This window comes from Pseudorasbora parva, chromosome 7, assembly GCF_024679245.1.
Source record: "Pseudorasbora parva isolate DD20220531a chromosome 7, ASM2467924v1, whole genome shotgun sequence".
NCBI classification, from domain to species: Eukaryota; Metazoa; Chordata; class Actinopteri; order Cypriniformes; family Gobionidae; genus Pseudorasbora; species Pseudorasbora parva.
The window spans coordinates 26,729,673-26,746,635 of record NC_090178.1 but is presented as its reverse complement, the minus strand read 5'-3'; the positions used below and the strand labels follow the sequence as shown (position 1 = coordinate 26,746,635).

The window sequence follows — 16,963 nt, the reverse complement described above, 5'->3', positions numbered from 1 at the left end:
TTAAATTCTGCTTTTGCTCAAACAATTCAACAATCTTTACTGTTTGGTTTTCCCTGTTGAGAAGCAGCTAACCACCCGTAGATGGTTTTATCTGGTTTTATCGCCTGACCAAGCTGGAAGACCAGATGAGACCAGCAAACAAGCTTGTTTGATTGTGTAATACTTTTTTTGCTTTGGTGCTTTGGGAAAGGGGGTGAGGATGAGTGGAAAAAACATTATTGTGCAATGTCAAATTAAATACACAAACTACACTGAACCTTTGAACCTCTGTGAAATCACTGTTTATTACAAATAAGGAGGGCAATAGAAAAATAGATAAACATTTGTACACAACTTCAATTCAAATGTTAAATGGGATAGGCTCCATCTCACAGATACGTTTATAACTGAAATCACAGGGCACGTCAAACCAGGTTTTGGAGCGTGAGTCCAGCACTGCGCAGTCTTCTCCATGATCCCCACCTGACTGGTGATTATTGGGCTCTTGCTCACCCCAGTACCTACAGAGAGCAGCAGTGAGTCAGAAACAACCAGGAATACATCATAATCCCACCAAGTGATGTCAATTTAGCAGTTGTGTTGTTAGATTTAACACATTTTCAGACCCCCCCCCCAAAAAAAACAACAACAACAACAACAACAACAAACAAACAAACACTTATATTTAACTATTTTTAAAATTTATTTGATGACTTTTAGCAATTTTTCAAAAGTTGCTAACTCAAAAGGGTGTAGGCCACATGTTTTCCCTCTATACAAAAAGCAGGTAAACATTTTGTTTTAAACTGACCATTGAAAAAGTATAAAGTATGATTCTAAAGTATGAATGTGTGAATGAATGCACTACATACGCTATGTTATCATTATCATATGGCCTCATGGAATAGAAAAGTGTCCATTGAATATGCACTTCATAATATCGCTAGAAGTAGCAGGTCATCACCTTTTGCCTACTGTTTTTCGAATACTATGTATTTGGACATACTACTTTGGCATTATGTTTTAAATAGGCTACTATATAGTAGGAAAGTAGGGGAGACCGGGTATAGTTGTAACGCGGGGATAGTTGTAAAACTACCAGTCCACGAATCACGGATAAGGAGTCAGTTTCAGTTTCCTCTGGCTTTCTTTACGATCCCACATGGAGGTTTTCCAGTCTGTAATGCTATCTCTCCTGAAACTACAGCAGAAAATCAAACTCTGAGGTAAGAAAGGAAAGTAAAGTAAAAAAAAAAAAAAAAAAAAAAAAATCTGTTTAGTACTTATACCATTGTAGATTATGTTGAGTTCATATCAGGTCAAAGTGTAGCTTCTCTATAAAGAATGGTGTATCAACCTCCTGCTTATTTCAAAGCACGATGCTAATACAGCTAGCTAAGCAATGAGTGACAATGGCGGATTAGGTTGTTTACATACAACTAAGAAGATTTTAGAGATTTTAATCATTCTACAGAATGCCTATGTTTGCCAGCATCAGTTATGTTGCTTCATTGCCATTCACAAATCCCTCACACTCACAAATCACACTCAAAATCTTGATGTAAGAAGTAGGTTATCTGGATACTTTGTATCTCTTTTATGAGTACTGTGCATACTGTTACATACACCTAGCTAGCTTATATATTATGGAAGTAGGCCTATGCGATGTCGGATGCAGCCATAAAGATAATACGGTTTTAAGTCATAATAACAACAGTATACAACAAGTGCTGCGTAACATGCATTATGTAACATATGCCATTGGGCGATGAAATCACAACATAATTTAGCAAATTTTAGCAATAAATCTATTTTGCAACAGTGATCCCTTAGGGAAACCACCATTGATGTTTTGACTGTCACTGAGATGTTTAGAAAGAGTTCTAAAATGTTAGAAATAGTTTTTGAATCTATATTAATCAAAGTGTGTGTGTGTGTGTGTGTGTGTGTGTGTGTGTGTGTGTGTGTGTGTGTGTGTGTGTGTGTGTGTGTGTGTGTGTGGGCTAGTAATCACTACATTATGGGGACAAAATGTCCCCACAAAGATGGCAATATCTGAAATCCTTGTCGTTGTGGGGACATTTTTTGGTCCCAATGAGGAAAACATCTTATAAATCATACAGAATGAGATTTTTTTTAGAAAAGAAAAATGCAGAATGTTTCCTGTGATAGGTAGGTTTAGGGGCAGGGGCAGTGTAGAGGGATAGAAAATACGGTTTGTACGGTATAAAATCCATTACGCCTATGGAGAGTCCCCATAAAACATGGAAACAATACATGTGTGTGTGTGTGTATGTGTGTGTGTGGGCATGTTTTTGTGACATATGAGGACACAAATATGTATAATGACATGGGTATGACATATTACAAGGAGAGGGTGAAATATGAGGACATTGGCCATGTCCCCGCTTTTCAAAATGCTTATGAATCATACAGGATGAGTTTTATTTTGAGAAAGTAAAAATGCAGAATGTTTGGTGATGGGTAGGTTTAGGGGCAGGGACAGTGGATAGAAAATATGGTTTGTACAGTATGAAATCCATGTCCAAATAATGTCCCCATATGTCACAAAAACAAATGTGTGTGCGTATGTGCGTGCGTACGTCTTATTAACCACTGTGTTGTCGACCCATTTCCACACTCCCTCAGTCTCAGTGTCTGATAAACCAATCCAGAAATGATAGTCGAATCCACCACGACTGCGTGCGACACTCTCAAGTGTGTGCTGTATTAAAAAAAGGAAAAATATCAATAGTGTATGCCTACTATATTGAATAAATATACCACATTGAATAACATTAATTATTGAAACCATTTTAGAAGTGTATAAGTAATCCGTTAAAAAACACTGCCACACACTTACGTGTTGTTCATGGCTGTGCAGTATAGTCAGATGGCCGCCCATCGACGCACAGCTCTCTTTGCTGTGCTGCCAGTCAAGTTTATCATCACTAAAGAAATAACACCTCCCTTCTAAATGTATCCAGTCCTCTGGGCATGGCCTACATTTGATCACTGTGGAAGAGAGATGTTAATGATTCTGAATGGAAACCCTCGGGCGTTGAATACCATTCAGCAATACACTTATTTTTGTCCCATTCCCATATCATTTTTTCCTCACCTGTTTTCGAACAAGTCTGTCCCAGAGTTGTGTATTCTGAGCAGAGGCGAGAGAAACGCTCCTGCATGGCAGTTAGTCTGAGAGACAGAGACGCAGCCTCAGATTCATCACTCTTGACTGGTTCTACAGTGACAGACGGCCTGCGACTGTTTACCACTGCAGAGACACAGAGACAGAGAGGTGATAACATCAATATATTAACCCAGCAGTCATCAGACTCCAAAATCTTCCTCTGTTTTAAAAAAAAAAAAATCCACATTTAAGTTGAATCCACTCAGCCCTTTATTATTTATCAGTAAAACAGACAGAAATATTTGGAATTTAGATTATGAATTTTGTCTGCATATAGGCCCTTAATGCTGTATACAAAAATTCTATTCTATTCTATTCTATTCTATTCTATTCTATTCTATTCTATTCTATTCTATTCTATTCTATTCTATTCTATTCTATTCTATTCTATTCTATTCTATTCTATTCTATTCTATTCTATTCTATTCTGTAGGATATACATAATCAGCACCTTTTCACTCATTGGCCAATATTACCGGGGTCTTCAACGTTTTTCAGGGCAATGACCCCTTAGGCGATAGAGACATGGAGCAGAACCCCCGATACAAAACTTGTCAAACAAAGCTACATATTAACGATATCAATAGAAACAAACCATATAAAGTTATATTATGTTAAGACAGTAGATCAGAACTATGAACATTACTTTTTGTTGTTACACATAATGCTTTACTGTCTGTATATTACTTTTTCATTGTTAAAATTGACATTTATGCATCTAAACAAACAACATGTTGTTTAAATGGATATTTAAACAAATTAAGAAAAATCTTCATCCTATTCAAAAGTTTCCACCCCCCGGCTCTTAATGCATTGTGTTTCCTTCTGGATCATCCGTGAATGTTTGAAGCTTTTTTTAATAGTTGTGTTTGAGTCCCTCAGAAAAGATGGATCTCAAAATCATAGTCACTGCTGGAGAGGGTTTAAATATACAAATGATGCTGAAAAACTCTAGAATTATATATCATAATATTATATAATTATAATATTATATATAAACATTTTATGTACAATATTTTATTCAGTTCAAGACTAAAAATAAAAAGAGCATGCATTCCCAGATTCTGCAAAGGATTCAAATACTTTTTCTTGCTATATCTTAAAGGATCTATATCTCCATTGTTATATTGAACAGACACGTTCAGTATTTAATTGTAGTGTCTGTTCTCTATCTCCATCACAGTAATCCAGTAGCAGTGGCTTTAGGAGTGGCCTCACAGAGCAGCGAAGCATTCTGGGAATTGTAGTCTTTCATGTCCATGAGACAAAAATACATTCTCAGTCTAGAAGGCACCAAATTCAAAAATAATTTCACATTTCTACTACATTAATGACACAGTTTAAATACAGTTAATATGTATGCTTATTTTCCATAAATGTACTATCTACTATCTTTGACTATCATCTAAAGTCACTTGTAGCATTAATGTGATTGTAGTATTTAGTGTTTTTTATGTAATTATTTAGGCAAATTAGTTAAAAATATGAATAGCTTTTCAGTATTTTCTGGAATTTTTTATATTGATTCTATTCTATTCTATTCTATTCTATTCTATTCTATTCTATTCTATTCTATTCTATTCTATTCTATTCTATTCTATTCTATTCTATTCTATTCTATTCTATTCTATTCTGACAGCCAGGCACACTTTGAAATCACCAGAGGCAGACAGAGAGGCATGTTGATGAGCATAATGTGTACGTGTAGCGGTGTGTTTACTTACAGAGAATGCCAAGTGCTATGTTTGCACAAACCGAGGTCAGTAGAGCAATGAGCAGGACAAGTGAAGCCTGTCCCCTCAAACACTTCGTCCCTTTCTGAACACCTGGTGAAGCAAAAAATCATTAATTATTACTCTGACTTGTCCCACATGTCCCTTTGTATTCGACTCCCCCTCAAGTTCACAAGTTCACATAGCACTCACATTATTAACACACACACACACACACACACACACACACGCACACACACACGCATGCATTACCTTGTTTGCCCTGTGATGTGAGTATGGGTCTGTTCCCACTATGAGAGATATCTTCTGTGAACTCTTGTAAACTGGTGTAATTTTCAATATCTTCCATCTTAAAACATAAAGCTCAGTAAATCTGTCGACCACAGTCTTCTTTATTTAATAGCAGAGCTTTTTAAGTAGTCCGCCTGATACAAGTAATGTCTTTATCTTGCAGTCTTGTCCTCCAGACCACCAACAATGAAATCCATGAAGAGGAGAACAATCAAAAGTAAACTTCCCTGGAAGAATTAAGAAGAGAAAGTTCTTCGTGAGTTTTTCTGCTCAGACTTGTACGAGCTGCTCCTTTTTACAGCTCGCTCGGCTCCAACTTTTAACCCCTTTTCTCTCCCTCCCCCTTATGTCTGTGGTCATGTGCACATTTCAGGGCTGGAGCACCAGCAGGAAGAGTTAGAAGAAAGAAGTTTATGCAATACTGATTTTTTTTGAGTCAATAGTAGATGTTCTAGCCAATATAGTGAGCTAAGTTTTCTTTTCTTTTTTCAGATGTATTCCTGTAAATTGTTTCATACTGAACATGTTGTGAAATCCAGCTGTACTCAAAACACCAGAAAGTAAAAACAAAAGTGAAAACACTAGGTTTTTCATTCCATTTTCTGGGAAGTAATCTAATTATTAAATATACTTTTAACTGGTCCGCACAAAGCAGTGCATATCACAGATTATAAAATGCAACTAACCATATAAACCTGCATAAATAGTTCACCCAACAATTGTAATTATATCATCTTTTACCCAGCATCAAGTTGTTCCAATCCTGTATGGATTTATTTATTGTGCTGAAAACAAAAGATGGTATTTTGAAAAATGTAGATAACTATACTTCCTGATCTAATGACAACAAAAAGATATATGAAGCATTTTTTTCATAAGACTGAGTTCATAAGACTGTATATTTTGATGAGGGTTAATTCACCCAGACAATAAAATTGTGTTGTCATTTACTGACCCTAGAGTTGTTCCAAACCCAAGTTCTCTTTCTTCTGTTCAACAGAGAATCTGAAGAATGTTAGTAACCAAACAGTTGCTGGTCCCTGATTACTTCCATATATGTGGAAGTCATCAGGGACCAGCATCCTCATAAACCTCAAAAATATGTAAGGTAAGAAAATCTGACCGAGACCTCATTCTGTGGCCAGGGTTGAACACTATATCACTAAAGGTTTTGGCAGACTCTCTGAGACTAATGTGACATACAACTGCATGGAAAAACAAAAAAAAAGTCAAAAGCATATTCAGCACTGTCACAAAATGATGACGCAAGCTATTGGTCAATTCATGACTCAGAATTCATACAATTCTTTTATGCCCTGGTTAAATATGACACTGCTGTTTTAATATTTAGAGTGCTGTAATGTTCATTTTTTCCTTTTCTGGATCAGAATATAGACCTTTTAGTCAACCTAATGTGTGTACACAACCTCACACCATTTTTCCTGTGGAGATACATTTCTTTTTGCTGTTCTGTGACTGTCTCTTTATTTCAAAACTCAAGTTTAATTGCGTTTAACTTTTCCCATGTGTGACTGAGCCATTCCCCAGATAGGAGTCACTTTCCTATTTGAGATAAACAGGACATTCACTTTTTAGATAAAAAACCCTGAATGAGTACATTTTTATGAGGGAGTACCTCTGACTCGTCTGACTTGTGTTTGGTGTTGGATTGGTGTTTTACATCGCTTGTCTGCTTCCCCCCCCCCTGTCAAAGAAAATTAACTTCCATTCCACTGCTGTGGGAAAATACAAACTGAATGATCTTTTCATCTTTTCACCAGTGCATTTCAAAAATCACAGCAGTTGATCTGTTAAGACAAATTTATTAGATTTTCCTAATTTGTAAGTTGCTTCAGAGAAAAGCTTCTGCTAAATGAATACATGTGAATGTAAAACTCCATTTGTAGTTTATACTGACCATTCCCTTGTGTATATTTTAACATGTAATGCTCTGTATGTATGTCTTCTCAGATGTTTGTCTCTTGCAGCTGTCTGTTTATCATAAAAAAGGTTATTCTGCATGGCCTCAGCGGCATTCCTTTCTCGTCTCCAGCTGTTTCTTCACTTCCTGTTCCTGCTTTCTAAAAACAGCTGCATCTGCAGCTACATTATCTGATTTTAGTGTGAAAAATCACTTTGAGGAATCTATGATGTTTACATCATTACATCACAGTTATCTCAAAGTGATTTTTGTATTGGTCTTGAGGTTTTTTTAACGTCAGTCATACGTCAGTTGTTGTTATCATTCAGTTCCGTGTTATCTTTGGCAAAAAAACAAACAGACAAAAGCACGTCCTTTAAGATTAAAGACTCCGGCAGACTTCCTTAAATTGAGTGCCGTTGAATGAGCTCAATTCTACAAACTTTGTAATGTTCTTGAAAAAGATGAAACGCTTGATTTTATTTTCGTTTTAAAAATGTGTCCTTGAAGTTTCCCTCCGTCCACCAAACACTCAGAATACCGAAAATACTCAAAATGTTAATACCATTATTCCTATAACATTAGTCGTGTATTTTTCCATGTGTGATTCTGTGTGATAAAAATAGTAAACATAGGGTTTCTTTTCTTTCTTTCTTTTTCTATTTTCATTAAAGTTTTTTCTTTTCTTTTCTGTAGACACCCAGTATCCGCTTATGCTCCCCAGACTTAAATCCTTGTCCTAGAGATTTATTTGCACTAGGTGTGGTCCGGTTTATTGGGTACATTTTACTCTGCATCACTGCTGGTTCCTCAAAAGAAAGTGAGATGTGCATGTAGCACTCGTCTAAGAATTAGCAATAGTTTAATACATTGCTAACTGTGTAATGCAGATAGAATTGAAATTTGTCAGAAGATTTAGAGATCGCTAAGGAGGCATAGTGGGCAACAAACAGACACAAGATTAAATTAGAAATAGAAATATAATTGATTCCCCTTAAAAATAAATAGAAAGTTAATCGAAGAAAAGAAAAGTAAAATACAAGATCACATGGACAATAGACAATAAAACTGACTATGAAAAATGCACTAGTTTTGTTTTTCCTAAATATATGCACAGACCAGCCAATTCAATCCTCAAAAAAATAAAATAAAGCAATATACAAAAAGAAGTTATAATGTCTCTCTCAAAAGACCTTAAGTGTTCACACAAGGTTACAATGTCCCTTGATCTGGGTTTTAGATTAAAGGGTTATTTCAGTGATTTTGCATTTAGCTTTGTATTTAAACTTGGTCATTAATGTTGTAGAAATGTGAAATTATTTTTGAATTTGGTGTCTTCTAGACTGAGAAAATAGTGAAAATGTATTTTTGTCTCATGGGGATGAAAGACAACAACTCCCAGAATGCACTTGCTTCGCTGCACTATGAGGCCACTCCCAAAGCCACTGCTGCTGGATTACTGGATCACTTTCCCACCGTGTTAATTTTCATAAAATCAGTTCAGTTAGAGAACAGACACTACAATTAAAAACAGAACGTGTCTGTTCAATATAATGAGCCGTGCGAGGGTCACACAGCACAAACGCAGCAGGAGTCAGATTACATTCATCAGGAGAGCTGAGGTAAGCGCAGCCGGGGGATACATTCACAAAGTTTTCAGTTTATGCCTCTGGAAAACAACCCATTCTCACTCCCAAGGCGTCAAAATCCGAAGCATGGTCAAGTGCCGTCACAATAAAGACGCAAAAGGTGCCCCTAGGCGTCATTTTAATGCACTGGGTGCTCCATTCATTTAGAAACCTTTGGCGTCATACACAGATGCACTGAGTATGGGAACATTATCGGCATGATGAAATTTTATTGGTTTATGATTTTGCTATTATGATATGTTGGAGTGTGATTCTCAATATAATCATCAAGCATAATTTTATTTACATTTATTTTATTTACGCTGTTTAGATACATTTTAACATGTAACCCAACCCCATCATCCCAAAACCTACCCATTTGTGTGAAGATGATGTAAAACACAGGATATAACAGGCAGATACGAATGCATCCATAATTTATTTAAAAAGTACAAATAATCCAAGTTTTCGGAGGCCAAACGATTGATTTGTGTGAAGGAAATCCCCAAAAGTGATCAGCGTCTTCATCCGCAGAAGATCATGCACATCAAACTTCAAATATTGCCACCCGTTACGTCAGATTTCATAGTGAAATTGCATTGGCTCTCCTATGTGCTGTGACCAACTGGGTCATTACCTCAACTTTCATTGTAAAATGTCATTGGTTCTCGTATGTCTTGTGACCGATTGCGTCATGCTCAAGAGTTGTGCGTATCATTTGAATGAGATATGAATATATTCACAGTGCAGCGGGATCATCATTTCAGCGATTAAAACATTAAGATCAACTCTGTTCTTCACATGAAGATATCGTATGACTTCAGAAGACTTGGAATGCAACATGAGTTAATACTTTTATACTTTTTTTTGGTCAGTTTTTGCAATAAATACTTGTGACTGTACTTTTATTTGTCTGTTGTGTTTTATATTGTTTAGATGTGGGTAGGTTTAGGGTAGGAGTTGGGTTAGTTGATCCAAAATATATAAAAGTGGCCTTTAAATATTAATAAAATCATGTCTGCTTTTACAAATGCAAAGAATTGAATGCGTCTGTGTATGACGCCAAAGGTTTCTCATTGAAATGAATGGAGCACCCAGCGGGTCGAAAAATTATGCCTAGGGCCACTTGACCATGCTTCGGATTTTGATGCCTTCGGAGTGAGAACGGGTTGTGGAAACGTAACTTTCAGGAATTAATTTGAAAATTTGAAACACTCACTTTGCTCTTTGCTCTGCACCGCTCTGTATATGGTCCAGCTGCCCAAGCCGAGAGCTGTGAATGAGATCCTACCTCCCATGGATAACATCTGGAAACAGTGCCTTCTACTGGCTGTAGTCTTTAGCCTCTGGCCAAAACATCCTCTGATGACGCAAAATGATGATATTTGCATCATCGGAGGATTTTTTCCACAAATACATAAATCTCTTGTCTCAGGGGATATGAGGGGGGAAGCACGATCATTCAAATATACTCCCGGGTTTCTACTGATACAAAGCCTAAAACGCTGAAGTAACCCTTTAAGAGTTCCTTAGATTTAAATTTGTCTTGCTTCACAGAGCAACTGGAAAACTCAAGGAAAGGATATCGTCGTCCTCTCCACATTGTATTGTCTTCTTCCCTGCTACAGGTTTGGCTGGCTCACCATCAAATGTAATGTTCACAGGGTGTCACAAGATTGCTCGGGTATCATGTTTCCAAGAACAAAGAAGGCAGAAAAGAGAAGAAAAAAAAGAAAAGAAGAACAGAAACAATAGGAAGACAAAAAACTGGCCTCTTAATTAATAGCTTTCGCTCTTATACAGACACGTAGCCAACAATGGCGGTGGTGAAACTCTTTGTGATAAATTTTTGCTCTCACACAGGCACACTCCATGACAGGCGTGAGTTAATTCATTTTGTTTTATTAAATTAATAAAATTTAATAAAATAAAATTTGTTTTATTAAATTAATAAAACAAAACCACTCTGGAGCACAGCACAGGAAAATAAACAGAGGACCTCAAAATAAACCAATACCTCAACAATGACGAACAAAGAATTGGGGCTATTGCACAAACAAGGGATTAAGCCGGGATATCTTGCTGATCCTGGCTCTATTTATCCACTTACATAGAGTTATTTTTCATTATTGTTATCGTTTTTGCTGTGAGTGTGCCTTCAGGGTACGTTTACACAACAGCGGTGTACTAAATTTTGCATACAGATGACAAGCTCATCAAGACATCCCGGCATTTGTGCAATAGGCCCCTGAACTCAACAGGGGGTTTAAATATACAAGATAAGGATCTAAACAGAAAACAGAACATAATATAATAAGATATTGAGAATATTATAACATAAGAAACAACATCCACAGTACACAGTACAAAGTGACCACAGCATCTGGGTATTTGTCTACTCTTAAATGAGTACTAAAAATCTATTGTCACAAACAGTTTTTTGCTTAATATATAGTAGGGAAGTAAGCAATTTCGGATGCCGCCATTTGGCCTTCATAGGATGAACTTTTATTGTTTCACTTTGAGCATTTGTAAGAACAAGGTTTCGTTCACAGTACAAAAAAAAACAAAAAACAACAAAAAAACAAAAAACAAAAAACAAAAAACAAAGTCACTCTCAAATATAGTTCTAACATGAAATACATAATATGATATAATTTATGCTAGACGAATCCCCTATTCATAAACATATGCTTTATGGCTTAACAGATATTTACATGGAATTAAAAAGTAAAAAAAGTAAAAATTATTTTAACCTTTTTTAACCTTCTTTATTTATTCATCCATTTTTTTTTTATAAATACACATCATATTTATAACACTTACTATCAGTGGAAAAAAGGAAAAAGAAAAACTGGCAGAAAATGGTCAGATATCGCTTAAATGACTTAATAAGTTACCTGGTTGACTTAAAATTTTGACTTCATTGAAATTAAATATTTGAGTTAATACAATTACTAACATTTGAGAATCGACAACCTTTATTCAAATAATATTAAAAGATTTTATATGGATTTTGGGTAATTGTGTGTGTTTTTTTTGTGATGATGCAGTGAAACAAGCCAAATTATGCTATGTTCATGATTTATCACATTTTTTATGTGGTTCCGAAACAATAATATTTTGAGCTTCTATTTATTAAAACAATTTCCTTCATTGTCTCAACTCACATTTTTCATTTCAATAAACTCAGAATTTTAAGGCGACCATGCAGGTTACTTACTTTTTTAAGTTAAACCAACAAAATAATGTTTACAGTGTATAGCACCATCAAGTCTCGATTAAAATCTGTAGAAAATAATTGTTTCATATTCATATTTTGCATTTGTATTTCAGTCACATTGGTTGGTTAAGAATAAAGCTGTTGAACATATTTAACATGGTCTCTAACATCCTCACCCTACAGAGGACAAGTGGTTTGTAGAATGGATGGATGTATGCTTAATGCGTTAATCCATAAGTAATGTCAGTCATGTGTTATATATTCATTCATTCCTTCCCCAGGGTCAATAAGTGTTGCTTCTCATTTCTTAAATTGTGCCAAGGTTTATTTTTCTCCATCATGCCCTGATGGAGTTTTGGTTCTTTACCACTGTCACCTCTGGCTTGGCTTGCTCAGTTGGGGACACTAAAATTATGATCTAAGTTATTCAACTAAATATACAAAATAAATTATTAATTAGGTCATATTTAATTCTATAAGCATTGAAATAATCATCATTGTAAAAGCACGATATAAATAAAGTTGATTGATTGATTGATTGAAGTATGAATATAAACATAGTAAATAATAATAAATGCTGAAAATGTTCCTTGGCCAATCTAACCTGGTGGAGCATCCCTTCGATATTGGTCATAAAGGCAATGGGACCGTGGCAAAATCTAAGTAGAACTCCTACCAAGTTATTTGTCAAGTCTGGGCCTTGCAATAGTTCTTTATTCAGGGAAGTGCTGACCAAAATGGGAAGACCAAAAATGCTGATGCTGATGACAGTCGAATACCACACACAGCTTCTTTTTGCGTGGGTGCTTAATTCCATGATGTGGTATATACCAAAGCTTTTCTTTTTCTAGCTCCCTGCTGGTTACTTGGTAATCTCTGCACACCCCTTTGCAAATCACATCATTCATAAACTCCTTTATACAATCTTAAAAATAAAGGTTCTTAAATGTTTTTTTGCAGGGTGTATGAACCTCTAATAGCCAAATAACCTTTCCATTGCATAAAAGGTTCTTTGTAGTGCAAAAAGGTTATTTAAACTATAAAATGGTTATAAAAAGGGTTCTTTAAAGAACCTTTCACAAAACGGTTCTTTAGGGAACCAAAAATGGTTCTTCTATGGCATTACTGTGAAACCCCATTTTTGGTTCTTCCTGGCACCTTTATTTTTAAGGGTGTACTCGGCAAAGAAAGTAGCATCTCTTTAAAAACTTTTCAACAAGTGCTGTGCTCGCTGAAATGCTGTGTTCTTATTGTTTGCCATTTTTGCATCAGATTCACAAGAGGCAAATTTAAATAGTAATGTCCGTCTTTAAGTTCTGCGGTCTTTGAGATCATGTCCATGAATTGCCATTCTTCTACTGAAATTTGTGTCTTTTTATCGTATTGTTGTTCAATGATATCTTGATTGCACTGTTTGATCAACAGCTCCTCCAAATTTGCAATGGACACACTGCTCACTTGCATTTCAGGGGCATTATCTTCATCATCATTCATATCATGCTCAACCAGACTTAATAACTCAACCAAGGAAAGGTTTCACAGCATACTGTCATTTACCCTCCCCGCTGACTGTTCTCCATGGTTCAACATTGACACCTATAAGCAGCCCAATACTTGCATTAATTGCCGTCAAATCAGGTAAGACCATGTCCTTTTCTTTAGGAATGTTGTGATTGGTGACTGAGGTTGATTTCTGTGTACACATCAGGTAATTTTATTCATTTGTTTTTCTTTAGAGCAGCCAGTTCTAATTCAGAAACTCTGTGACTGGTCTCAAGCTTCTCCTGACCCGTAGTTTTCAGAAGTATTTTCAGTCTGCTTCCTGCAGCATTTAATTGAGTCATCAATTCTTCTGCGAAAAAAAATTGCAGAACTTCCAGAATTAAAGGGATCCCCTGGTGTTGAGACTTGTATGGCTTAATATAACATAAATGATGTCTCTTACTGAATTATGTAGTAGAAAACCCATGAAAGATCTACGTTATTTAAAAAATCGAGTTTATATTTGGACCATGGACGGCGCCATTTTGTTTGCGTTCTAGGTTGATGTTGATATGCAGTAGATTAACTGTAATGCCTTATGTATCCAGCAGAGGGAAATATCTAGGTAGGACGATGGGATAGGGTAACGTGAGGAAGAGAGGCAGGGTGTTTTGGTGATGATGAATGGGATTGGTTTGTGCATTAAAGTTTGAGCACAAGCTCAGTGAATTAACCTCAATCTTTAAACTTTCACTTTTAAGACACAAATAACATTCGCTACTTTTGTTCACTAATACAACTTGAAGGAGTGAATGAAGACGAGTGCGTGAAGTCGGACAGCTGTCGTGTGTAAATCGGCTGTACACTCGTTATTGCAGTGCAACGCGAGACTGAATGACTGCACTCAAACATGTCCACTATGGTGTCGGACAACACTACAAATGGCCGTCCCTTCAAATAATGCCCTATTTCAGGGTATAGGGGGTCGATTTCAGATTCAGCCCCTGTCGTGGAGACTGAGCAGCCCAACATCTCGATTGAGACAGCGCAGTCTCTCAAGTGTGTGTGCCCGCCCGCCGATCTGTTTGTGACTTGTGTAGGTGAGTTTGTGTGCACATGTATGTTTGAGTGTGTTTCAAGTACAATTACAAAGCAATTCATTGGTTTTGTTTAACTCTGAAACAATTTTCGAGTTGCATTGTGGTAAAAATAGCTACGGGTAGCGCCAGCTGATTGAGTAGTGCAACCATTCTACGTCATCAACCTAGAACGCAAACAAAATGGCGCCGCCCATGGTCCAAATATAAAATCGATTTTTTAAATAATGTAGATCTTTCATGGGTTTTCTACCACATAATTCAGTAAGAGACATTGTTTATGCTATATTAAGCCATACAAGTTTCAACACCAGGGGATGCCTTTAAGGAATGCATACGTCTGCACAACTTTGGTTCCCTTACACAATTTCACATTGACAGAAACTGTATAGACAGAGCACAATCTTTTGAACCAACCCCAGTACTTCCCATCTTTCAAGGCAACCAATGCACTTGCTATTTGATCTTTTGAAAAGACTTTAGGGATTTGATCTTTTCTTTGAATTTCCTTACCCTCGATGTGTAGAATAGTTGGGTGACGTTAATGACAAATCTCACAATTCTTGCGGTTTTGACAGGTTTTGCTCATATGCCCATGTTCCTAACATCCAAAGCACAGTCCCTTTGCTTTCATAAATTCCACTTTTTCTTTGTTAGGTTTACCTTTTAACACAACATAAATTTCTGTTGTGTGGTCTTTACCACAAAACATGCATGACTTTTCCACTGCATTTGAGGCCGTATGGCTTCATTTCAGCTTGTCATTAATCTTTTCCATCACTGTAACTGCGGTAGCAAATCTGCTGCCTTTTCTAGCAGATTTGACACTTTACAGTTGTTACTTTAAAGATTCCCTTCCTGTCTGTTGGGCTTTGTATGTTGCCAAATACAAGATCCAATACAGCTTGTGTCTGTCTTTCAATTAATTCAAGAAGATCTTTAAACTTGACTTTTCTTTTGCTACGTGGATGACACCTCTCCAAATAGGTGGCGATGTACACTAAGTAGGTTATGTAAATAATGTACAGTAGGTTATGTAAATCACCATTAAACAAAATTAGAGGAAGTAGAATGGCACACTTCCTCTTAGAGTCTGTTTCCATGGTGAATCATTGATTCATCACTCTTTAGAGAATGTCTTGTGTGTTTTTTAAAGTGGGATTTATTGAGAAATCAACTTTCCCTTGAGCTTTTAATATTTAAAAGGTCATGGCAATATAAGAATATCCTGTAAGTTTCAGAGATAAAAACATCCTTGTTAGTAAAAGAAAAGCTTTTAGACACCAGGCCCAGAAAATGAGGCTCTCAAATCAATGACATATTAGAAGCGTGAAACACCGTCTCTACAGATAAATATGTCTGCTTCTGCCCCGCCCACCGACTCATGGAGCAAATCGAGAGAAGATAGCAAGATAATCGTTTGTAAACAAGACACAGGCCACACTGGATTTGCAGACATATTGAGATTAAAACACAATGCTGTGCCTTCTATACTGCATTCTTACAGAAACGTTTGAGTTGTTGTTCTTGTTTAGAACACAACAATTCTTGTGCTTTCCTTGGAGTCTGCTATTTTGCCTTGTGCTGTTGTTGTACTGTACGACATCCACAACATTTCTCAGAACTCAGTTACCTTTAACATCCTGTCTGAAGTTTTGTCCTTATTCCTAATAAGCTGTAATACACTGTTGGCAGAAAACATGCTCACAGGGCAAACTTACTTGATCTCTGAAGTCACTCAAACATACTGAGCACATGAGGTGGAGCGACAGCATTGAAGCATGAAATCTCTTTTTTAGAATCCTCTAATGTTCAATGAAAACAGAAAGCTTTCCTTGTTGTAGTCAGACAAGTATACACTTTCCTGATGGGACAATTAAGTTTGTTCAGTCTTTTGTTGAGTGAGATCACACCTCTCGCATTAGAGAACAGGATGTTTCATATACTTCTGTATTGAATTAATGGATAAAAAAAAAAAAAATCCTACTGTAAATAATTTTGCTAATTTTGTTAGTGCTTGAGCTAAACTAAAAAAGTTAAATTTTACAACGTCTATTAGGTTAGGTTATATAAAAATATAGAAGTGAAACGTTTACATTTATAAAGTTTTTTGGACTTTCCTTAAAGAAAAAGTGGATTGTGGAGTTTTAGATCCATAAAGGATTAGTATTTACCCCATAATAATACCAATCCATAAGTTGTTCCAAACATATATTTTTAAGAATAGGGTCAAGCGAAAATATGTACTCCATTGACTTATATGAAAAAATATATACTAAGGAAGTCAATGGGACCCATCAACTTTTTATTTCCGACATTCTTTAAAATATCTTCTTTTGTGTTCAGCAGAAAAAAAACAAAAAAAAAAAACATATAGAGCATTGGAACAGCTTGGTGAGTAAATGATGACAGAATT

At 36.1% G+C, this 16,963-nt stretch overlaps 1 protein-coding gene across 1 annotated transcript; it reads right to left on the bottom strand.

Moving 5' to 3' along the window:
* Positions 1-254: 254 nt before the first annotated feature.
* cldc1 (C-type lectin domain containing 1) lies at positions 255-5,532 on the bottom strand. Its single transcript, XM_067448830.1, has 6 exons — positions 5,158-5,532; positions 4,897-4,998; positions 3,101-3,256; positions 2,843-2,994; positions 2,583-2,704; positions 255-500 (listed from the first exon to the last, which is right to left on the bottom strand). Exons 1-6 carry the CDS (start codon positions 5,252-5,254, stop codon positions 341-343), a joined length of 789 nt encoding a protein of 262 aa, XP_067304931.1. The 5' UTR covers positions 5,255-5,532; the 3' UTR covers positions 255-340.
* Between the last annotated feature and the right edge of the window lie 11,431 nt (positions 5,533-16,963).